General features: G+C 40.9%; 6 protein-coding genes across 8 annotated transcripts in view; 2 read left to right on the top strand and 4 right to left on the bottom strand.

Annotated features, from left to right (window-relative positions):
• The first annotated feature begins 2164 nt into the window (after nt 1-2164).
• LOC117222053 (ras-related and estrogen-regulated growth inhibitor) lies at nt 2165-11337 on the top strand. 2 transcript variants are annotated; one of them, XM_033473520.2, is made up of 4 exons: nt 3519-4441; nt 4606-4828; nt 7222-7408; nt 10643-11337. In XM_033473520.2, exons 1-4 carry the CDS (start codon nt 4261-4263, stop codon nt 10823-10825), a joined length of 774 nt encoding a protein of 257 aa, XP_033329411.1. In that variant the 5' UTR covers nt 3519-4260; the 3' UTR covers nt 10826-11337. The 2 variants fall into 2 exon arrangements, with proteins under 2 accessions (XP_033329410.2, XP_033329411.1); XM_033473519.2 differs by lacking the exon at nt 10643-11337 and having other exon boundaries at nt 2165-4441; nt 7222-8271.
• Nucleotides 11206-15088, bottom strand: LOC117222052 (BBSome complex member BBS2). The gene is made up of 11 exons (XM_033473518.2): nt 14812-15088; nt 14621-14740; nt 14372-14560; nt 14118-14300; nt 13837-14059; nt 13546-13757; nt 13322-13492; nt 13153-13257; nt 12712-13024; nt 11492-11746; nt 11206-11433 (listed from the first exon to the last, which is right to left on the bottom strand). Exons 1-11 carry the CDS (start codon nt 15034-15036, stop codon nt 11339-11341), a joined length of 2091 nt encoding a protein of 696 aa, XP_033329409.2. The 5' UTR covers nt 15037-15088; the 3' UTR covers nt 11206-11338.
• Nucleotides 15089-15356: 268 nt separating this feature from the next.
• EMC10 (ER membrane protein complex subunit 10) lies at nt 15357-16605 on the bottom strand. The gene is made up of 4 exons (XM_033473521.2): nt 16393-16605; nt 16024-16287; nt 15682-15951; nt 15357-15608 (listed from the first exon to the last, which is right to left on the bottom strand). Exons 1-4 carry the CDS (start codon nt 16450-16452, stop codon nt 15510-15512), a joined length of 693 nt encoding a protein of 230 aa, XP_033329412.2. The 5' UTR covers nt 16453-16605; the 3' UTR covers nt 15357-15509.
• Nucleotides 16606-19402: 2797 nt separating this feature from the next.
• On the top strand, nt 19403-20349 carry LOC117222051 (uncharacterized). The gene is made up of 2 exons (XM_033473517.2): nt 19403-19796; nt 19901-20349. The coding sequence occupies exons 1-2, from the start codon at nt 19583-19585 to the stop codon at nt 20029-20031; spliced, it is 345 nt and encodes a 114-aa protein (XP_033329408.2). The 5' UTR covers nt 19403-19582; the 3' UTR covers nt 20032-20349.
• Nucleotides 20327-22960, bottom strand: LOC117222120 (uncharacterized; the record flags this gene model as incomplete). The annotated part of the gene is made up of 1 exon (XM_033473636.2): nt 20327-22960. A coding segment is annotated over one exon (522 nt), but the record flags the coding sequence as incomplete, so codon positions are not given.
• Nucleotides 22941-24387, bottom strand: part of LOC117222050 (TWiK family of potassium channels protein 18) — a 66331-nt gene continuing 64884 nt past the window's right edge. For both annotated transcript variants that reach the window (XM_033473513.2, XM_033473515.2), the window contains exon 6: nt 22941-23073. In XM_033473513.2, the coding sequence (XP_033329404.1) occupies nt 22961-23073 (113 nt within the window). In that variant the 3' untranslated portion in view covers nt 22941-22960. The remainder of the gene's footprint in view (nt 23074-24387) is intronic.

Genomic DNA, 24387 nt, shown 5'->3' with positions numbered 1-24387 from the left:
TTATAGTATCAAAAAATAATATAATATATTACTATATCGAAATTGTCAATCAAGGAATTACAATAATTTCTCCCTAATTATGCCTTGCGGCTCGTTTTTATAGTTGTTGGTAACTAATAATCGGTAACTAACTTTATATACCTTTATTTTTCACGCTTTTATGATTTGTTCATAGTACGAATTTTCTGTTGCTGCAACTTGTATTACCGAATCCATTTTATGGGGATGGTCAATCATGTATAAGACACGTGTTTGTTATCTAATTTGTTATCTGAAGAAATTTGTAAAATTAGCATTCATTAGATCAAAGCGTCTGTTGTCTTCTTCTTTCATAATGCGAATTTCTGTAGATTCGAATAATTATTCAGTCCCTGTTTTTGCTTCCTACGAAAGAAATGACCTTGAAAAAAGCTACTTTTTGCATCGTATTCGTCACTTGATATCGGGAGATACAATTTCACGTTTCGTTTTCATGTTTGGTGTCAAAGGTCATTTCACGGTCAGGAAGTTATACAAGCCTATTTTAACATCGGCGATGCGATACAATAAAAAAAGCTATGCAATTATATGCACCCCGACATCGATGGCCTTGAAAACTCCGGAAGAAGAGAGTATTCCAGGGAGGAAAGTATTCGAACACCTTTCAAAACGGAATAACAATTTCTTAATTAGGCCAAGTGGCCTAAATTTTTTGGGGTGTCAGAGAGATTAGTTTACTAGATAATGGATGAAAAATCGTTTCCAAAAATTGCAATTGGACGGGATCATAGCGAAATTAAGAAATTATGTTTTCTCAATGATCTTTCTATCTGAGCCTATAACGAAAATGTAAAAAAAAGCGTTTTGTAGTTCTCAGTGACTCATCCGCATGCTGAAAATTTTATTGAAACCGGTTCGCGAAATTGCTGAAGTCAAGGTCATCTGAAGGTCGTAGTATAGCAGGCCGTTGAATTCATTTTTTTATCAGCAATAACCCTACGAAGTCAGAAAGACCGAGTGCCATTTAAGAAACATCAAGGTGACCTTGACTTTTGGTCGAAAAGTAACAATTTTTTAAATTTTGTTATTTCTCAATGTATAGCTGATTAAATACTGATTAACTTTCCTTTCGAAACAGTTTTTTGACAGATTATTGAAAGTAACACTTAAAAGATTGTAGCGACAGTTATGCGCCCCACCCTGTATATTTGTGGAGAGGTCATTCTCCGCGTTTAAATTAATTTCGACAGACAATCTTCGTCAATTGACGACACTAAATTTGTGCAAAAAAATGCTTGTAATTTATTGAACTATGATGTATCGGAATAATTGTGATAAGCATTTTATATATGAAATCCACCGTCTAATAATTAGCAATATACATATTGTATATTATAAAATATTATATATAAATTTATATATATATATATTATATAAAAAATATAAATAAATAAATAATATATAAAAATAATAATATAATATAATTAATATAATAATAATATATAATATAATATAATAATAACATATAATATAATATAATAATAATATATATAAATAAATATAAATAAACAGCGAAAATATTTCAAGAATGCAAAAATACCGTTGAATTAACTTGTACATTCTAAACTGATTCAAAAAAGAAATAAATGTAAATCTAGCTTTCACGCGTCATAATAAATGCAGACAATTTTCATTTCGCATGAAAATCGGCAGTCTACTTAATATGCTACATATTAAACATACCAACATACTTCCCATAATTCGCATATTTCTCGTGCACAAATGTCACAGTCCAGCGACAAACAAATAACAGAGAAAAAAAAACAACGAAAGGACATCGCTTCTACAATTCGCTGAAACGTGAAAATCTGATCGACGATTCCTAAGAAGATTTATCGATCGTTTCGAAAAATCGGCTCTCCGACCGAAAGAAACGATTTGACCAGGAATCGAATCGGCATCGGACATCTTTAACTGGCACAACCATCGTCAATCGAGGCCCGTAAAGATGGCGTCGGCGGCTGCGTCCACGGTGCCCACGTGGCGAAAAGTGCGTCGGTCGTCCACGGCGGAAATAGCGAAACGCCAATGACTCAGAATCCGTGCCGGACACATATCTGTTTAGCGTCGCGCACGCCGAGACGGCGAGAGGGGTCGCGGGGGAGAGATCGCCGTGCTTCTTACGTAAAGATAAGTGCGAACGGCGACGAGGGGCGCGTGCCGGGTGTCCACCATGGGGTCGACACCCATCGGATCTGGTGCACGGCTGTCCAATAGCACCCGGTTTTATTCCATCCAGGACGAAGACACGCGAATTGCGAAACGCAGCCATTAAATGTCTGACCTAACGACACTGATACGAAGCGTTTTGATTAGAACCGTGTAGCGACCTTTGCGGGTTCACGTTGCCTGGCGCCACGGCAGAATGCCGCGGGGCGCGCGGGTCCGCAGGAATTTCCTGCACTGTGCCCGCACGCGCGCGCGCGCGCTAATGATTTTTTATAATCGATGACCACGCCGTGCACAGCGCATCATCGAGCATCTCGAGCGCGACTCGCCGCCGCTACGGTTCGGTTCGACGGTGAATACTTACGCACTCTCGTGCACACACGTGATCTGAGAAACATTTTGAATCGATAACGGGCACGTTGCGAAACCGCTACTATAATTGCGATTATCTGGCTGTTACGCAAAAATTATTGGCATACATGGTGGTGAAGCGACGTGATGCACGTGGCCGGCCACATTTATTTTGGCCGGCTTATCGCCGGAACATCGATAACTACGATCGAGAGATTCATCGATCGCCCGCCTGGTCGTTTCAGTTCGAGATAAGAGCGTCTATTTCGGCACGATTTTTAGGGGCTGCGAGATTATCGTCGATTGTCTTCGCTATTCGAGGCGCACGATTTTTAAAGAAAATAAGAACACAAGTTGCACCCCGAGAGAATGTAAGGAAACTTTCATTTCGATTATTTAATAGAAAATGTTATACTTATTCAACTTTGAAATTAGTATAGAACGTCAAGTGATGTGATTTGTTTTATTATGAAACAATTTATTCGCTTTCTGGTAAATTTTAAGAGAAGGATCGACATAGGGTAGATGTCCCAGTTTCTGTGCCTGTCCCAATTTCCGTGCCCCGGGATTGAAAACGTATTGAAAAAGAAAAGTTTCGTATATAAATTGATGATCTATATTTGAGAAGAGTTGATCTTTTTAATTTATAAACTCTTAATAATTTCATTTTCATTTTCATATTCGATAAATGAATTTTGCGAATGTAATTATTGAAAATTGTAACGCATAGCGCACGATATTTAGAGAGCGTATTTTATGAGCGGATACGATTAATGCAATAAATATATAACAACTATCTACGCTGGTGACGCTACTTTCAAACGTGTGAAAATCATAGAAGTATTCAAAGTATTTATAGCCACCGATTAATATTAAATTAATTAATATTTATTATATATATACAATAATAATATATAATAATATAATATAATTATATTATATGGCTAATTAATATTTAATTAATATTAATGCAAATACATTTTATTTTGTACTCCACCAATCATTACGTTATTTATTAACACGTTGGCTGCCGTGGGGGTCACCGGTGACCGGCACTCGACTTGGCTACAGCGCCGTGGGGGCCACCGGTGACCGGCGACGCGACGAATAGTTAAAATACATAATTAGGGTAAACATCGATACGCATAAATTTTTAAATAATATAATATTATAATAATTGTAATTTATTACAATGCGCCACACGAAAAATCCATAAAACAAGTTTATACAACTAAACTTATCTGCTGTAAATAATATTTCAACATAATATGCATCGCATAATGAAAAATTCATGTTGGCGCCTTGGGCAAGTCACGTAAAATTCGCGCGGCAGCCAACGTGTTAAGTTCCAAAGGATTTCCACACTCGTGTGTCGGAAATACGCTCGTTCACGGTTGAATAAAATCGGTTCCGTTTCGAAACGGCTGCTGCGCGAGAGAAGTTCTCTTCTCTCTCTCTCTCTCTCTCTCTCTCTCTCTCTCGGCAGAATAGGTTCCGCTTGAAAGCGTGCTCGCATGAATGGAATCCACGCACGCACACTTGGCCGCGTGTGCTAAAAGCACTGCAACCCTCGCGGAAAGGACAAACGTCACCGATCGATGTGTTTATCAGACACGGTGAAAAAGGGAGGCTCCGATGCCACACGGGCGTGTACCAACGTGTCTATTAAATATCATCGGTGCAGGAGAGGGTTCATAATCGATGGAGCCGCCTCGGCAGGAAAGCAGTGACTTCGAAGTCATGGAGAGGTTCAGTCCACCGGCGGCGTCGCTCAAGAAAAGAATCAGCCCACCGATCGCGTGGAACCTCGGCCTCAGCAGCCCCAAGGAGCCGAAATTGTTCAAGGTGATCCTGCTGGGCCTGCAGGGCGTCGGTAAAACTGGTAAAGCCAACGAGTCGAATGAGACCGTCGTTAACCATTTCTCTCCCTTGGATCGTCCACCGGCGACGTGAACGAGTAGCGAAGTAGCAACGCTAGTAGCGAATCGCCGATCCGCCCTCTGAGAGTCCATTTTACGACGCTGTTGTATCGTTTCGACTGTTCAGCATTGGCGGTTCGGTTCGCGACAAAGCGGTTCATAGGCGAGTATGACTGCAGCACGGAGAGGATGTACAAGGTTGACAACTTCCTGGACGCCTCGTGGGAACTGACCGACCCGCCGGGATTCCTGCCACCCCCAACCGAGTTCAAGCTGCGATTGGCCGACGCCATAATACTCGTTTACTCGGTCTCGGACCGTGTCAGCTTCGACGAAACCAATCGGCTACGGTGAGAATTGATTTCTTTTTATAAACACCGTTCGAACCACCCTCGTTCGCGACCTTCGCGCCATGAATGCTTCTGCGATTACCCAGGCTCGCGGAATCCGTCCGAATGACGGGTCGCTAATTCGGAGATTTACAGTTATTCAAATTGCGAACGTTTGCGAGTTATTCGTTCGATACACGGTGGCGCGAATAATTATAGGCTCGAAGTAACTTTTACGCTTTTAGCGATATTTAAAGGGGAAAACTTAACGATATATCATATATATATTTGTGTATTTCTATTTTGTATTATTTTTTATATAGAAATATACAAATGTAGCTTCTTTCTTGGCTTTCCGTAAATATCTGTTTGTCGCAGGGGTTACTGCGACGGTTTTTATAAAATAATCCGAGAGAGTTTTTTTGGTTTTTATATAACGAGAAGTTTAATATAACTTGTAACAAAAAGGTGATGGGGTACAGTGTGTAAAAGGTAAAGGTAAACGAGTGACGGATGAGACAGAAATATGAACACATCGAGAGTCGGAGGAAAACTAGCTAACTAACGTCTCCCGGTCGAGAGGTCCTCGTATTTATTGGGGAGAGCGTATTGAAATTGGTAAGGGAAGGTCCTTGGGAAGGGCGAAGGCCTTTTCCGAAGATTTTCCGACCGGGGTGATCCAGGACCTAAGGTCCGAAGCTGTGTCTCGACGTTTTTATTGTTTTATGGTGGTGTGTACGCCTTGCGTCGGGAAAACCCGAAAAAGGCATCTGCACACCCCGCTTTTGGAGGACGTGGCTTTTTATGTCTGGTCCGCCACATCTGTAAAAATGTAAAAGTTAGTTTGAGTTTATTTATTTATTTATATTGAGTTTATTTATTTATATTGAGTTTATTTATTTATACTGAGTTTATTTATTTACACTGAGTTTTTTATTTATTTATACTGAATTTATTATTCACGGCGCTCTAAATGATCTCTTTTAGCTGAATCATCCTGTATATTTAAAAAACAACTTAACAGAATACCATATTTGTATACTTCTATGTTAGAGACCACAGAAAATAGAAATATATAAATATAATATTTTGTTAAGTTTTTTTTTATAAATATATAGGATGACTCAGCTAAACGTTACTTCGAGTCTATAATAATATGCACCCCATTATATATTACTTGCGACAAATATTACAATAACACTTGTTCGAAATCAGAATAAATGTCTTACTGTTGCTTTTATAAATTAATATAAAACAGCTACCCCACATTTCCGTATTGCGAGACATTTTTGGGACACCATGTATTGAACGATCCATAAGGAGAGTCGCTTTTAAAATACGTAGGAACGCGAACGTGTCTGCTCAGTGGTGGGGGAAGCGTTCGAATACGGTGGAAGAGAATACGAACTATTGGGAGAGATATATATAGAAAAATAGAGAGAGAGAGAGAGAGAGAGAGAGAGAGAGAAGAGAGAGAGAATACTGTAATTAGATCGCATTATGCCATCGACCTTAGGTTGCAATCTGGGAACAAAAGTTAAGAGCGGCGCCTAGTACAAAATATTAGGTTATCATATATTAATTATAGTATATGATTATTATTATTATATTATATATATTATATATAATTATATTATATTATATATATTATATATAATTATATTATATTATATATATTATATATAATTATATTATATTATATATTAATTATAATACATTATTAATAATATATATAATTATATATTCGCTTAAAAATCGGACATTTCATATACACCAACTTAATAAATACAAAATTTCGCCTTAAACGCGTACGAACAATCCGCTGAATAATCGACGCGACGAAGTTAATTTCCCGAGCAATATTTCGTTCGCGAAATAGCGTATTACACGACAGATCGCATTAAAAAGTAAATACCGCCAGAATAAATCGTTCGGAATCACAATAAATTGTAAGATAAGGAATCCGAAGTTCCTGGTGTTTATGTCCCAGTTCCGAGATATTTCAAGTGACACATTCGCCCCCGAGTCAGCCCCCACTGTTTTGACTGTGGAGGAGACGAAGTTTCGGCAGTCAAGGTCGCGGCCAGATAAAACGTACAGCGCCCGTGTTAGCATAATTGTTTCGATCAGGGAAGAGAGAATGCAACGTCGGAGCCGGGGTCTTCGCCTCCTTCACAGCCGACGCACGTAAGTGCGCGCGTGAAAAAAGAATCTCGGCTGCCGCGAGAAAAAGATAGTTACACACGTATTATGGCGGAATAAGATCGTCTGAGGACTAGCCAGCCAATTAATTTCGTGTCGACGATAGTCGGGGACCGATACCAGTGATACCGCTCGTCGGAAGAGTACACGACGGATTATCGTGTTTTATGTGAATGGTCCGTTAATTCCGATAGCGATTGTGTTGATTCCAGATTTTTGGTGTCGCACGCGAAGAAAACTAGAAAGGTGCCACCAGTAGTGGTGCTAATCGGGAACAAGTCGGATCTGTCGTACACGCCGGGCGAAAGGGTCGTCTCCACCTCGGAAGGACGGCAAAGGGCGGAGCAGATCGAGGCGCACTCGTTCCACGAGATCTCCGTCCGGGAATCCGTCGAACAAGTAATTCATTATCTCACCTTGAACTCACGCAGAACAATCGTTTCGATCTCCTCGACACTATCTTTATCAAGTTCGTCATGTTTTCGACACTATTTTTCTTTCAATTATCGTCGCTTGCGCACATTTTTGTTTACCACCCCCGTAAAAAGAGCGCTTCTCGAGACCCCCGGACACAAGATGGCGGCTGCGCAGGAGGACCCGCTATCTCTGTAACTTCTTTCTAAACTCCGCTATATTATCTCTAAGCAGAGTAGTAACAACACCAGATTAAAAAGATTGCCGCGAAATCGCTGGCCGGCCGCCGGCGTCGCACTGTGTTTTTTAAAGCGGCCCGACCGCGAAAGATCGGGACTTCTATTCGAAGCTGCATCAAGCATGAATTAGATTTTTTTTACCTAGTCGACGGTGCATACTACATGAATGCAACGAATTCAAAGTATTTGGAACAGAGGCTGATATGCTATATGTGCTATTCTCGAAATTTTGTTATCAGTTTGCAATTTTACGCGTGTGCTGAAAAATTGAAGTAAACTCGACTCGTTTGGCCCTCGAGAAATAATGTTCTTTTGTTGAGCGTACGTCTAACTACAATGTACAGGGTGTCCAGAGAGATACGGAACAAATCTCTACTATGTGTTACTGAGGCCGTAGAGACTGGTCGTAAATGTTTATATAAACTTGTGTCCGGAAATACTTTATTGAAAAGATATAAGCATTCAAGGATATTCATGATTTATTATAGCGGTTATAAGAAATGCTCGAATATTCGAGAGAGTGCAAGAATGCAGACTTTTGATCGTTGAATGTTTTCAAATATTCCATCTGTATTGGAAATAATAGTAAATGCGTTTTGAGTAGATTCCCAAAATTTAGAAACTTTGTATAATGTATATAATATAATATATGATATAATAATATTATTATTCCTGTATAATAATATTGTATATACATATAATGTTATTATTATATTGTATATTATATTATAATTATATGAATATATATAAAATAAAATTATAATATAATATACAAAATATAATAATAATATTATATATACATATATTATATCTTTTCTTATCATTTCCGGACACAAGTTTGTATGAACATTTTTAATAATAACACATATTTATAATATAATATATAATATAATAATAATATAATATATAATATAATAATAATATAATATAATATAATATAATATAATATATAATATATAATATAATAATAATATAATATAATATAATATAATATAATATAATATATGAAATAATAATATATATATATGTATGCATACACAAGTTCGTATAAACATTTCTCATCAATTTGACCACGACGACACATGGTACAAGCGCGGTCCCGATCATTCTGGACACCCCGTATACGGTGGAGCGCAGTCGGAATTTTGAATGTCAAACAAACGGAAAGACACGTGTCACGCGTACCCGCGTATCAAGCCGGGGCGAATCGTGTCAAAGCAGCGCTTATAATTGAATATCAGTGAACGTTTATAATTAACTGTCGCCGAAAAAAAAGCTCCGAGTGACACGATAAAGGTACAATAAAAACATGCACGACGTTCCGGCGCAGAAATAATTCCATTCGTTTTTCAAACCAAGAAAACGCTCGCTATCTTCCAGTCGGACCGCTAATTGAAAAAGGAAAGAGCATCCCTCTCCGCTCAAAAGGGATCAAAAATTACGTAACAAAGCGCGGTGAAAATTTGGAATTCGTCGCCTCCTTCCCTTTTCGGTATGAACGTCGCGGTGGGACGCGATCAGGGCGAACGGAAGAGTCTCCACGGACGAACAAAATATCCGAAAGCCTTGGTGTCCCTTGCCTTGATGACGTGGTCTCGAGGCTGCCGAAGACGCGGTGCTACGTCACCGTTATTACGGTGCTAATTAACCGAATTGTCGGAAGCTCTGACGTATGCCGCGCGTCACTCGGCTTTTCCCCTCGGAACAGTTCGAACCCCTCCCCCCCGCTATCGTAGGGGGTCTTTCGCGAATCTGTCCCCGAGAACTTGATTTCATACTGTCGCCGAGTCATAATCGGCCGACAGTTATTTTTCTATACGATTGTTTACTCCTCCGGGAAACCGGTCATGGCGTTTACGCGTGATCGCAAAGTCGTAAACAAAATCTGTATCGCGGCGAGTGTGGACGCGCGATATCGACCGACATCGGTACAATGTGTACGCCGTTATCAGGATCGTAACCGTGCCGCAATTAAAAATTTGTTTCACAATTAATTACCCGGTCACCTAATCGAACAGCTCGACGGTGGCCACGGTTATCGTTTTCGTGGTTCGCCCCGTGTGGCACTCTGGCACCCTTCCGCCGGCGACCCTAGTCGCACCTCTGCACCCTTCGTCGCTCAATTGCCGTGCACTCCGACGACCTTCACCCGGAAGGATATTTAAATTTGCAATCGTTTACTATGTACGCTTTCGCATCGACCTCGAGCGATTACTTTTTATCTGCCGAGAGAAACGCTCTGTTTTATTTCTGATACATACGTATACCGTCGAAAGGATAAAATCGCTGATATAATTAGCTTTCGCGGGGGTTTCGCTGCGAAATTTTGTACGAATGTGTAGAGCGCAGCGTAAATTGGACGAAGACTCGTGTCAAGATGCAAGCGAGCGACGCGTTAGAGGTATCAGCGATATTCGGAAATATTTATTCGGCCTTAAAAATCGATTTTTTGCGCCGACAATATATATAATATATATAATATAATATAATATAATATATATAATATAATATAATATAATATATATAATATAATATAATATATATAATATAATATAATATTATATAATATAATATAATATAATATAATATAATATATATAATATAATATAATATAATATATATAATATATAATATACATAACGCCGAGTGCGTTAGATTTGCTTACGATCTGCACGGTGCAGAAGATATAATCTGGTTTTATTGCAACAATATGACGTAGAAATGAATGGAAACGAGTATGAATGACAATTTTTCGAAATTCGTAAAGGTGCAGAGAGTGAAGAACGTAGGATACGCACGACGCGACGGCCATACACGTGCCGCGGACGTTCAAGGGGTGGGAACGAAAAAACGGCACGAGTGATAATGTTCGAACGTAGCCTGCGAAGAAAAATACTCTCGTCATAGTGACTGAATAGATAATCCCGCTGGGTTATGTAACGGTAGCAGTGTAACTGGTCCGATTATTTTTATTCGACAGGTCATGGCCGTTTTCACCGACGTCTACAAACTGTTGACGGAATTGCCAGGAAATTCTGGACAGCAGACGAACTCCTTCAGGGTGAGGGCGTCCACCGACAGCACCCTGAACGCTCTTCGTCGGCCGTCGCCAGTGCCCCTCAAGAGAAGGTTCAGCATCTCTGTGCGGGGTGCAAACCATTGATCAGTGCGCTGCTTATGCCACAGGAGGGGAACCAGAGAAGAATTTAGATCAGTTGCCCATGTTTATATACTAAAATTCACTTGCCTTTTCACTGAACCGAGCATCTAACTTGCTGAAGCACCTAGATTTAAAATTATGTCGAAGATAACATTGATCAGAAGACCAAAGATGTCTATCTGTCCGATGAAGCATAATTGTCTACTCTCTGTCTTGTTAAGTGCACATCTTGCCTTGTACAAATTGTCCCATTGATAAACGTTTCTATAAAACAGACCTCGATGAAAGTACAAAACCTTGCTGTGGAAAGATTGTCGTACAGCTTTGTCGTCCTCGATCGTTTGAAGGTCGAGTGTTATAGGAAAGACTTACACCCTGTGATATAATTTGTTAAAACTATATATATTGTATAACATCTGGTCCCGAGAAGATTTAGCGGTACGCGACAGTACTTATTTTATGGAGTATTTTAACGGTTATATCGTCCAACAATAAAACAATGATGGTTAAACAGCTTCATCCGTGTCTTATTGCCAACAGAAGTGCTTTCGGATTATTGTCCTGGATAGCGGTTCGACAGTGTGCCACCGTGTTCGATGCGTTCTTGCCGACTGAAATCAAGTTATCAAGGTCCTTCAACGCGCCACTAAAACTGATTTGGTCACTTACCCCTTAATCTAGCAGCTCTCTGCACCCCAAGGTTCAACTCCTTCAAGTTCGCCGCCAATTCCCGGTAACTCTTCATCCTGATCTCGTGTTCCTTGATCAGATCCACGTTGACGTTTTTCAGCTGCACCAACCTCTTCCGCATCTCGTCGATGTTCTCGAGGATCCTGGCGTCCTCTAAACGAATTATAATGTTCTTCAACAGAGTTGTATCGCTGGCTGCCTCTGCCTGCAGCCTAATGTCGATTTCTTTCAAATCTGCAACAGAAGAAAGTATTTTTATTCGTTGAGATTGTTGTATTAAGTTGGTGCGTGTGAAATGTTGGATTTTTAAGTGAATATATAAAACTGCATTTTTTTTTTCAAAAGCTGTTTATTTAATCAAAATATGCTCCATTCGCTTCAATACTCTTTTCCCAACGAGATTTTAATGCATTCTTAAAGAAATTCTGATCTTTAGAATCAATAAACTTTGATATGAAATTTTTCAGACTGTCTCCATTTGAATAAAGATCGGTTGGCCAATGATCCGGCGAATAAGCTGGATGCTGCAAAATTTCATATTTTAATTCATTTAATTTTGCAATTGTTTTGTATGATGTATACAGCAGGGGGCTGTTGTGGAGAAGTATTGAGCCATGGCGATGATTAGTTCATGCGGTACCTACTTATCCATTTTTTACACCTTGCCAATTTCTGAAAGGTGTTGCAATATTATTGTATGATCAACTTTCATTCCGGTAGCAAGTTCCCTTGTAGATACAATTGGATTTGTTTTCACCAATGCTTTCAGAGCATCATTTTTCACAGACGTTTTGGGTCTTCCACGCGGTTCATTTTGTAGGGAAAAATCACCGGACCGCTGATTCAAACCAACGCTGCATTTTTTGATCGTTAACAGTATTCTCCCCAAATGCCTGATTTATATTGCGTGCAGTTTTTGCAACATTATTACCAAGTTTATACCCATATAAAAAAATTACCCCCAATATCGGTTGAATTCATATCCTTACGAAATTCAAAACAAATAACAAAATGGAACACTTTTGAGAAAATCTCCTTTGTTGAAATGTGATTTTGGCAATGGACAGTACGACTATAAACGAGATTACGCCAAAAACAAAAGCATAACGAAAACAGGGAGAGAAACGTTCACACGTAAAGAAAATCCGACATTTCATATGCACCAACCTAATAAAACAATGAGGTAGAGTGTATGTTACCTTTGACTTTTTCTAAAGCGTCCAAGAGCTTCTTCTCCTCTTCTGGAAACGTGACCTCCGAGGACAACTCCCTCAGACCCAAGTACAAAGCTAGAGATTGAATAATGTCCCCTGCAAACGTGGAGTCCTCAGTTTGAATGGTCACTTTCCCGGTTGAGTCTGCTTTGAAGCAATGAACCTTGCCGTCCCTCATCCCGCGAAGCCACATCTCAATCCCGCCGCCATTTGATCCGTCTTCTCTGATCTCGAACTCCTTTGGCAAGATCAGACTCTGGTTCAACCAAAGCGCGATTCTTTGAGGTCGCTCTGCAAACTGGAGAAATGACACCGTAAGAACCTTACAGCTTCTTCTTATCAGATAATTTTGTTGATCAGCGACTTAAATAGTTTAAGAATGCTGGCTGTTTGTCGGTAGGTAAAATGTTAGATTATCCGATGTACCTCGGCGACGACGAAGTTGTTCAGAATGTTATCTTCAGTGCGCCCCGGCTTCATGATCATTTCGTACATGCAAAACCTGGGCAGTTGTCGGGTCATTTCGAACACCTAGAAGAAAATACAATTGAAACGATGATCAGTCATTTCAATTCTGCTTCGACCAGTTTTCTACCTGCATCAGATCTGCGCCTGCAGGCCCGACGCACACCTTGACATGAATGTCAACCGGAGTGTTTTTCGAAGGACGAAGCTCGATTTCCAGTTCCCCTTTCGGCCTCGGGGGATGAACAACGAGAGTTTCACCATCAAACACACCCTCGGTGAACACTATGGCGCAATGGATCTGAAATGTCACTGTTGTTGACGTTGAACCATTAAAACTCCCATAATACCTACCAACAGTCCAGGCCCTGATGCTAGAGCAACCCTTGCAGCACCATTAATAGTCATCAAGGTGACCGCCAGTTTAGTCCTGTGGTACATAGCCGGAACAGACGCAGTCCTTTGCCTAAGTTCCATCTGTAGAACTTGTTTCTTCGCCAGCAATTCACGCATGGCTTCTCCTGGTTCCGGAGTGTCCATCGTGGACCCAGAACCATAGCCACGAACTAGAAGCGATTGATGTTTAGTTTCTTGCATTTTGAAATCTATCAGCACTTTGCTCGTGCTCATTTCTTCAAATAGTACCTTCGCCGCTGGTGGACACTACAACTAGATCAGGCTTGCCGATTCTTCTGTAATCGGCTTCCACGATCCCAGCTATCCCGTTGGATAATTGAATTTTAAAGATCACCTCTCCACTATTCGATGATCTCGCATCGACCTTTCCATTGTTCCAGCCTGTGATAACTTCCGGTGCACCGTCCCCGTTCACGTCGAAGCTTCTCGTGACCACCACTCGGTGCTTTGACTGAACAATTCGTGCTTTATTATTCAAATATCGAGAATAGTGTGTTTACTGAACTCACCTTAACGCGCCATAATCTTTGCGCCATTTCATAGACACCCAGAGTCCCGTTCCCAACTGAATAAACGAACCTTCTATTGGGAAGGCCTGTTAGTGTAGTAATTGGAGCAGTCTCCTTGGCTTCCCAGAGCACATTCTCCTCTTTGTACACCTTGATTTCAAAGTCTTGTGTACCAGTGACCAGCTGAAATAGAAAAGAAATTGAAGAGACGAAATAACATCAAGTCGCAGTAAGGGATGATCGATGAAAGTTACCTCGTTTTCGTTGTCGCCATCAAAGTCAAAGACAGCCAAGGAGCTGACGATGCCCTCGACCACCGTCCAAAATATTTCTGTGCCTTGTGAGTCCAAAATCGTCACTGAACAGTTACCACCAACGATTGCAACCTGATTGGGGAGCCATCCCAATTTACCGATGGCAATGCATTTGACGCCATCGGACATCTACACGAAATAAATGATGAGTCTACGTTCTGATTAAATACTGATCTAGTGTTCTTGTACCTCCTTGTAGAAAATGTCGGAATTGTCCTCGACATGGAAGGCAAGGACGTGGCTTGGTGTTCCAACCAAGAGGACATCCTTATCATCGTTTGTGAGACGACCGATGCTCATCGCCGTGATCTAATGCACGCATTGATTAACATTTGATAAAGAATAAGACTTGTGAGAAATTTTGCAAAAATTTATTGTACCTCGGTTCCTATCTGGAGTTCCGCCAATTCTCCGCTCCAAGACAGCTTTCTGTCCAATTGTTCATGATCGTGGCTCTTTATCTGGGGCTGCCTATGAGGACTGTGAATCAAAATGTTGCCACCGAACGTCGCCGCTGCCAAACAAGCGTGGGAACCATCGAATTTGCCACAAGTGACTAGTCCTGGCTCCACGTGTTTTTGAATGTTCAAAGAGAACGCTGCCATTCTGAATCAGCCTGGTAGACAGTCTGATGCAGAGTGGCAAGCCCTGTGGCTCAATCAATGGAGGTGGATTATTGATCCTTCCCTGGTACACCTGTGTGAACCTCACCTGATGTATTGAACTATCTATACACATATGTATATTCAAGTATAGTCACGACGGTTTTCGTTTAACAAAAAATTAGATGCCTTTGTCAAATTTCTGAGTCGTTCTTCTATATGTAAAGAAATGAAGTAAAGTGAAAATTGATTTTTGATGATCGATACAAGTACCGATAGTGTGTTATATAGGTAGTACACGAGAAAAGTAAAAGCAAACTGAATTAAATTAAAGAATTTATTTAGAGGAGCATACAGTCATGATTACTGCAACTGCATTTAGGAAAGTACATTGTAAATTTTATAAATAAACATCTCCCACACGAGCATACTTAGAAACACAATGCACACGCGAATGCAATAATACAGTTTTTACATCACTGCCTCTGGGCACTGCCACCTGATCCTCCTGCTGCCTCTGGATTTGTTGCGGCAGATAGAACAACAAAAATAAATATGAGGAAAATATACATCCACTGAAACAGAAATAAAGGTGCATAAGATAAATGACGATAGCATTATAAAATGTATTTAATCGAAGGGACTTACGTATCTTGAAAGGTAGGGTCTATTATCTTTGGCTTCTCCTCTTTCCCTCGCTTCCCTTTCTCTTTCTACTTTTAGTATATATGTGGCAGTGTCCGGGACTGGCCCGCCATCAGGGTATTTAACAAGTACATCTGTAGTCCACATACTGGTTACAAGCGAAGCTTCAGTGCTACAAGGACCTGGAGATGTTTGGGTGACGGCGATTGGTTCGCCCATGCTATCCAGCCAAATTGTTATAATGTCTTCGAGGTCCGAGCCAATAAGGTAACACTAAATGCGGGAAGGAGAGTATAATTAGGGCAGCAATAGAATTGGGGCAATGAGATATAGGAAGAAACTTACCGCAGGTACAGACGTTAGGAATGTCATCTCGCTTCCCAAAGGGGTTCGAGCCACAGCTTTGAGTCTGTACTTGCCATCGTGTTTGGCAAGTTCTACTAGTTCATGCGTATGGGCTGTCAACAGACCATTTTGCCCAACAACGGAAACACCGCTGCGCACACTGGGCACTGTAATGTTTCCTCTTTCTTGATAAATCGGCTCCGGACCATCGTTAAACGCGTGCCACAGTCTTAATTGTATCCATGCGTCGTAATCTAATTCGCTCTAAAATTGAACGTTTCCTCTCGTTAAAATACAATCAATTAATTTAAACGATTCGTATAACAATACGTGTATCAAATATGTATACGTATTTGAAGTTTTACTAACCCCATGAACAAACAACGAAGCGCTGACTAATAAATTAATGAGAAGATAGGCTAAATACATTTTTACAATTTTACACTCTGCAAAAGGTGAGAGTAGAATCAGGCTGGTCTCATTTTATTATCGTTAATCTCTTTTACAATTTATTTAACAAATAACGACAACGGTACACGTACCAACACGTATGCTCCGATACTGCAATGTATCTATAAGTGACATTAGCGATCAATGGAATAACATTGGTGGATGTTAGCAGTAACGGGTTATAGTGTCATAGGATTAATCATTAATTTTGTTGAGTTACTATCGATGCTTCGATAAATATTCAGCATTATCTATCCAAAATGATTAAAAATAGTGATTACATAATTATCAACATCGTATGAGGGGTGAATATTGTTTGCAATGTTTAATTAACTATCGTATAGTGAAAATTCACATTTAGAACTGTGTACAGTGCATACAATTCTGGCCAATCATGTTTAGCGTTGTAAGGGGCCACACCTACACAAATTTTTAACTAGCATCGTGAAACTAGCATATAGGGAAATACGTCAAATATTCGATAGAAATGCAATATAAAATTATCAATATCTTGAAACTTAGAATATTCGTAATGATGGAGCTCGCTAAATTTATATCTCATTATTCTATAATTCTGCCTGAATTCGATGATCATAAAAACAGGCTTTTCATGGGTCCACTGCATTGACACACTATAACCACATAGCGGCAAAATGTCCGAACTAAATCAATCCTCTGGAAAGAATTTATAAAATGGGATGAAATATGGCGATTGTATGACTAAAGGAATATTCTGAGGGTACAGAAATGTTCAGTGGAATTTTCTGCATCCATTTCATGCCAACAACGTCTCCTTATTGTTGCAAATATAGTAAGCATTGAATATTTCTTAAAGCTACAATTGATTCTTGCTAACTTCGCAATGAGGAGAATTGTACGCCTAGTAAGAATGTAAAATGGCCCAAAATTTACCACATTGGGCGTGAAATAAATAAATTGAGAGTATGGAAATATTCAGAAGAATCTGTTGCATTTGTAACATCGAGGAAAAGTTTATTTGTTGCTACACATATGGAGAACATGTGGTACTTACCTCTATCCCTATAAATATAGATAAAATATAAATTCTGGCACGAATGATCAACTGTATAAAATAGAAAAATAGCGCCAAGTGACAAAACGCTCGAACTGTTCGTCAAAATTACCTACAACAATTTCTGACAGAAATAGCACCACGATCACAAACTTAGGGTCCAAATTAATGTCACAATCGCGGAGTAAGTGCAAAAAAAAATTAGATTTGTGGCAAATATAAATAATGAAATTTTGTACAGAATTGAAATTTGGTACTGTGATTACAGGTAATTCGAACTCAATGTGTTGTAATGTTATATTATAGAAGACAATAATTCGTCCCTTGTTCCAGAAGATTTTAAGGAACAAAATTTTAAATAGTATATGTAGTTTATCACGTCCCGGAAGTGAGAGTCTATAAGAAAGACATATTATCACAAAGATTTGTTTGGCCAAATATAGCAAAAGATGTGGCAGAATGGATGAGGACTTGTTTATCTTGCCGAAAGAGCAAAGTTCATCGCCATCATAAAAATATACCAGAACATGTATATTCCAATACCTAAAGAAAGATTTAATCATACACATATATGTAGATCCCATTGGCCCACTTCCTAATATTAACGGATATCGTTATTATTTTACATTGATTGATCGTTTTTCTCGTTGGCCCGTAGCAATACCAATTAAACACATTACTGCAGATATAATAGCAATAACATTGTTCAATATATGGATTTTAAGATTTGGTATACCATGTTACTAAATTATGTTATTAATGAATTTTTTGCTATCTTGTAAATATTAATACAACTTTTTAGTGTTACTTACCAATGAATGTTATAATAAACCTTTAAAGAGCGTCCAAAACAGGAATAATTTATTTTTTAATTTAATTGAAATTAAATTAAAAGTATTAAATATTAAGTTGAATTATAATCGTTAATTTAATGTATTATTATATAGTATTAATATAAATTGTGAGTTTAAATTTTAGATTTAGTTAGTTTATTTATATGAACTCCCACAGATTTAACATAGTGGCGACATCTGCCGGGGATTTACAAAAAACCCAAACTTATCTCTTGTCAGTAATTTTAGCTACCAGTTTGAGCGTTTGGTCACTACGTGTAATTACACTATTTTTCTGTTTTTTTATTTTATTTTATTGGCTCATGATATTCCCAATGAAAAATTGATCAATATACCATATAATTTCAAACTTTCTCACAAAACTAAGAAAAGTGTATTCTTGCAGTTTGAATTTGAGCCCTTAGAAGTTCGAAAATTACAACTGGAATACATTTCAACATATGAGCCGTTTATTTTGAAAGTGGCATAAGTCACTTTTTTTTCCTTTTTCGCAAGATTTTGATCAACAAATTGAGAGGAGATTATCGTGAACCACGAGATAGATCTTCAAGTTCGACGTCCAACTCTGACGAAATTCGTCTAAACGGGAAACTGCATGTAATTGTTACTGGCACAAAGAAATATTGCAAAGTTTGTTCCAGTCGAAACAAACCAAAGGGAAGACATGAGACGACCTATTTCTGTGATACATGTCCAGATAAATCAAGAATGCATTTTGGTCAATGTTTTATAAACTATCACATCGAACGAAACTACGAATCATAATTTTTGTAAAATTATGTTCATAAAAGTGTGAATATAGATAAACTAACGAAATATAACGTTTTTGTCAGATAATTTATATGTAAGATCACTTTATTGTATCATATAAGACACTCGACATATTTGCAAAAATCACCTCGTCCTGCTACCTGACTCTGCCGAAAAAGTCGTCGTCCGCTAAGGGTTAATCCTCCAAGAATCAACATTGACGGTCATATCGTAACATTGTGATCGACAGTCGATTCCACCAACAGTATGAACATTCAGCTTTCATCTGATTTCAGACTAGCGAGCGCACTTCAAATTGTGTTTCGGCAATGTCCTCTCCCTTCGACTAAATTGACAAGAACATGGTACATTTCGCGAGCCATTTTGACAAACGAAACCGTGTCAAAGTGACGTGATCCACAATTCTCGGAAACACAGATAAATCACCGACGGACAGGTCGAACAATCAAAAATGAGTTGCGATTTGCTGCCGGAATGGTTGAACCTTATCCTGGACGATGTGGAATCTACCCTGTGTCTGCCGATTCTAATCGTCATGCTCCTCTGCACCGCTCAATTCATAGTGAATCACACGATGGACATAGGGTGCACGTTCTATCAATCTATAAAGCAGGATTCGGACGAGGATGAAGAGAAGGGCGAAGATTTAATTACGAAATTCAAAGGTCCGTCGAGCGCATTTTTCGTCTGCTCTTGCAGCGAACCCTTACTCGAGCTCCTCTCTTACTCCGTATCAGAATTTCTTTCAAATCTGACACGCATTTAACAGGGATCCTAGCTAACTGGGGTATCGGTCAACCGCAAACGAACATCGCCTACGACGAAAGCTCTGCGTCCCAGCTGAACAGACAAAATTCCCAAGACGAGGACTGGGACTACTGCGAAGAGGACGACGAATAATCACAACTGTCCGTATTGTCCTGAATCATCAACGTCGCTTCTGTATCGTCTCAAGTCGCGATTAAGTCGCCAACTTCGCAGCGATTGGCCAGCGAACGTCTTACCTTAGCTCCTCCGTGCAGCTTCTTCCAGGAACATTCGCACATTCCGCCACCGATCTTCAGAGGTTCCCGACGAAAACTTGTAAATTTGTAAATTTGACACGTTGCGAAACCGAACCAGTCGAAACAGGAAACGATACGTTCTTCGTTGAACTCGTCGACGGTCGGTTCGATGCAAGAAAAGATGAGCCAAGTAAAGGAAACAGGATGTAAACAATTTATTCGTCATTCGCAGTGCAAAAAGGGAGAGAAACGTTCGTTAAATCGATTGGTCGTTCGATGGTGCACGCCCCGAGGGGCGTTCCCGGCGCGTGGGCGTGGCCTCGAACAGCCAATCACCGTTACCGACCGCACGTCCCGGGGTTCTCACGGTCGAAAGAAGGAAATCCATGGTGGTCGTTCGGTTTTACTTCGTCTGCTTTAATGAAAATCCATTTTTATCGAGAAAGAGACACGTATGTATATATAAACAGCGTATTTGAACACTCGTTGAGCCTCGATCCAGCCTAGCGATCGAACGATTCTGCTTTCACGTGGACTGAGGTCGACTGGACTTGGTCCGTGTTACGATACCGGAAGAAAGAAAAAAGGAAACAAAGAAAAGAAAAAAGGAAACAACGTTCCGTTCGATGGTTCGTGAAAGTTCACCGTCGAAACCACATCCTCCGTGCCTCGCGCATACATAGCACGGCTCGATCGGTCCGTATTAAAATTAAGCGATTCCCGACGCGTCGGTTAAACGAGTTTCCTTAAACGAGTTATCCTAGGACAGACCGTTCTCGTAGCTGCCTGATCGTCCGTTCTTCTAAACTTTACGATATCTGTCTTTTTTTTTTGTAACAATATTAAGTGAACCGCCTGTGGGCCGCGGTTTAAGGCTGTGTCTTTCTTGTCCTCCTACACCGCCTCTTTCCGCGTTCAACATTACCGAGAAACTCAAATCTCCGAACGAAATATAAGCGAAGCCCCGAGCTAACCGCGAGACGTCCAATCGCGATCTGTCTCGCGAGTAGAACGTTCAGGGGCGGGGGAAAGTGGGCGGAGCACAGAACAAGTGGGCGGAGCGACTCCGAGCAGATTTTCACCGCGAGGCTGGCGCTGACTGAACGAAATCGCGCTGTCGAATCGAATTCGAAGGAAAGAAACGGAAATTACAGCAACCAATCGGGTGAAAATGTTTTCTTTTTTTTTACATGAAACGCACTTCTCGGCAGAATAAATGATTGCGCGGAGAACCGTTTTCGATGGTTTGCTCTCGTGAAAACATGAAAATTCTCAGCAGTCGTTTCGCAACCGAATTATCGAGTTCTGTCCAGCCAGCGCGCGCAGCTCGAAACTCCGCGTGAAAAACTGATCCCTGCGGAAGAGGAGGAGGCGGCAATATAGTTCCATAGTCCGATAGTTCGCAGTGGTGTTCCGTACAAAGTAAGTTCCCCGCCAGCGAATTCGCAGTCCCGGCTGGCACTTGTGTAACCTAGCAACGATAATAGTAAGAAGAAGAGTATCAGCAGCGATAAGAGAGTATTGATTAGTGTTACAGTAACGGTCGTTATAATTTAAACGGTAGAAATCTAGCGTCTTTCTTTCTGCCGGGCACCGGGAACTCGTGGAGCTTGACGCGCCCCCGCCGGCCTCTAATTTCTTACAGAGATTCTGTACACCGGTAGCATCGTGTCGACTTCCTCCTGGCTATTCCCCTGTTCCAGAAAGCACACCTTGTCTCCGTGTTCCTTCATATTAACTATCGTCCCTCGTCCTTCTTTTTCTTCGATGCACACCGTCGTCCTCGGTCAGTTCCCGACGGACGACGGCGTTCCGCACACAACAAATTCTCGCTGGCTCGTCACTGTTCTCACACTGGTTCAGTTTCGCCACCTTGTGCGTGGGATCGAGGACAGTTCACACCTTCGGGACGGCTCCGACAACTCGAACTGGCATACAGAAACAAGTAAATGACGCCGCTCTCGACCTCGCCGAGCCCTTAAGCGGGTCTCGCAGATCGATCTCGCGGAATTCTTCTCGAGATCAACGATCGCAGCTGCCGGACTGAAACTTGGCATCTTCACGTTCGAAGTAACAGCGTGAATGTTGTCGAGACGTTTCCTCGAGAATCGAGGTCGTTGTTGACGAGCGCGAGGCTACTTCGAATATCTCATCCGGCATTCGATCTTCTTCCGAAAAGATTATTCCGTCCCGAAAGTTTTCAGGGTTGGTCTCCCCGGTCACGTCCTCGGCACGGCTGCTCAACGGCTGCGTCCGTGCAGGTCCATCCTCTTCAGATCCGCCCATATTCGATAGTTGCAGCGTCACATGAAAACGTTGTCCAGGCCGGAGACGTTCTTCCTGGTGGGGGTGGAGGTGACGCCCTCGTCCTCGAAGGTGACCATCTTCTCGCGGCTCCTGGTCGCAGTCCCGGTGCACTCCAGCAACCGGGACTGGTTCGACGGATTAGCGACGGAGGTCAACGGGGGCGTGACGGCCGCGGAGGGTCGCAGCACCGACGAGGGCGGCGGGGGCGGGACCGCCATGTCGGTGACCGCCGCCGCGGCCAGGTTGAACTCGCTGACGCTCCTCGGCACGAAGTATTCGAAGTGCAGCGAGCTCTCCTGCTGGCGGTGCTGGTGATGCTGGTGATGATACTGCGTCGGCGACAGGCAGCTCCGTCTCAACGATTGGGCACGCTGGAACTGCTGCACCGACGAGTTCCTCGTGTCCGAGATGACGGACTTCTTCCGTGGCAGAGAATGGTGGCCGGGCGACGGTTTTATGGCAGTGTTGGATGCATGGGCCAGGAGCTTCCCGTCACCGGGACTCCTGGCCTGATGCTGTCAGGATGCTGGCACCATGGACATGGCGATTGCTTCCTCCTCTTGCTCGGACAGCCGCGAGTCACTGGTGCCGCCGCCGTCGTCGAGGTCTCCCTTGAGCCCAGGACCGGAACCTGCAACGAGAAAGCCACGCGTTCAGGCACACCGCAAGCTTGCAGGGCTTTAGTCGCGTGGTTATATGCTAGCTGTTTTTATAACAGAAGGGTCTTGCGGAGTGGTCAAGATGCTCCATCGAAATCCCCGACGCGATTTTGATTAGAACCGCTCTAATATTCGTTCGAACGCAACGGGTGACGAGGGTGAACGTTTTGAGCCCTGCGCTGGCTGATGATCTCTTTTTTTGATTTTGCTGCCTGCTAACAAGGAGAGGTCCCCAGGCGTGACACTCGGCATTCGATGAGATTTTGCGCGGTGGTAGAGCTTGCAAAATTGAATCTAATGATACCCGGTGTTCGGTGCAGACAGCTTATAATCTTTGAGATATTTAATGTTAAATTTGTTAGTGACGAAGCCAGAAATAAAATAATAATAAATAAATGTATAATGTAATATAATATAAATATAATATGAATATAATACAAATATAATATAAATACAATATAAACATAATATAAGTACAATATAAATTCAATATAAATATAATATAAATACAATAGAAGTATAATATAAATACAGTATAAATACAATATAGATATAATATAAATATAATATAAATATAATATAAATATAATACAAATGCAATATAAATATAATATAAATATAATACAAATACAATATAAATATAATATAAATATAATATGAATATAATAAAATATGACATTAATATATAATGAGTTATAATATATAATATAAATATAATAAAATATGATATCAATAATTAGTTATAATATATAATATTATATAATATATGTATAGGTAGACAATATATAAATAATAAGTAATAAATAAATAAGCCGCTGCGCTGCGTTTTGTTCAAGTACTTCAGAAAAGTGCTCGCAAGTGATGGGAGAAGAGAGGGAACAAGGTTCTTCCCCCGTCACTCCTCCACTCGTGAGCACTTCTCTGACATCCCCGCATCCCCACCCAAGCGCACGGTGCCACAGCGTAACTTATCTTTCTGGTCTTGTTACCGACAACTTCAACATTAAATATCTCGAAAACCATAAGCCGTCTGCACCGAAAACCGCTTATCATTAGATTCAGTTTCACGAGCTGTACCACTGTGCGAAATCTCATCGAAAAGCGAGTGTCACACCTGGGGACCTCTCCTCGTAAGATCCGCAGTTCATCCACAAATATTCGAAATCTTGTCAGAAAGCGCGCTATGGCAGCGTCACCATTGTTCTGGCAACGCCACCACGGCCAGGGCTAACTTTTTGAACGGGCTAAAGCGGAACCGGGGGATTTCTCGGCCGGAATGATCTAGC

Source organism: Megalopta genalis, chromosome 3 (assembly GCF_051020955.1).
Source record: "Megalopta genalis isolate 19385.01 chromosome 3, iyMegGena1_principal, whole genome shotgun sequence".
Classification (NCBI taxonomy): Eukaryota; Metazoa; Arthropoda; class Insecta; order Hymenoptera; family Halictidae; genus Megalopta; species Megalopta genalis.
This window is presented reverse-complemented; position numbering and strand designations above follow the sequence as displayed.

Coding starts and splice junctions, on each gene's coding strand:
- LOC117222053 (XM_033473519.2), top strand. CDS start 4,261: ATGGAGCCGCCTCGGCAGGAAAGCAGTGACTTCGAAGTCATGGAGAGG. Junction 4,442..4,605: donor GCAGGGCGTCGGTAAAACTG/GTAAAGCCAACG, acceptor TCGACTGTTCAG/CATTGGCGGTTCGGTTCGCG. Junction 4,829..7,221: donor GACGAAACCAATCGGCTACG/GTGAGAATTGAT, acceptor TGTTGATTCCAG/ATTTTTGGTGTCGCACGCGA.
- LOC117222052 (XM_033473518.2), bottom strand. CDS start 15,036: ATGGCAGCGTTCTCTTTGAACATTCAAAAACACGTGGAGCCAGGACTA. Junction 14,060..14,117: donor AAAGATTATGGCGCGTTAAG/GTGAGTTCAGTA, acceptor CGAATTGTTCAG/TCAAAGCACCGAGTGGTGGT. Junction 13,258..13,321: donor CAGGCGCAGATCTGATGCAG/GTAGAAAACTGG, acceptor ATTTTCTTCTAG/GTGTTCGAAATGACCCGACA.
- EMC10 (XM_033473521.2), bottom strand. CDS start 16,452: ATGTATTTAGCCTATCTTCTCATTAATTTATTAGTCAGCGCTTCGTTG. Junction 15,952..16,023: donor TCCTAACGTCTGTACCTGCG/GTAAGTTTCTTC, acceptor TCCCGCATTTAG/TGTTACCTTATTGGCTCGGA. Junction 15,609..15,681: donor GACCCTACCTTTCAAGATAC/GTAAGTCCCTTC, acceptor TTTCTGTTTCAG/TGGATGTATATTTTCCTCAT.
- LOC117222051 (XM_033473517.2), top strand. CDS start 19,583: ATGAGTTGCGATTTGCTGCCGGAATGGTTGAACCTTATCCTGGACGAT. Junction 19,797..19,900: donor TTTAATTACGAAATTCAAAG/GTCCGTCGAGCG, acceptor CGCATTTAACAG/GGATCCTAGCTAACTGGGGT.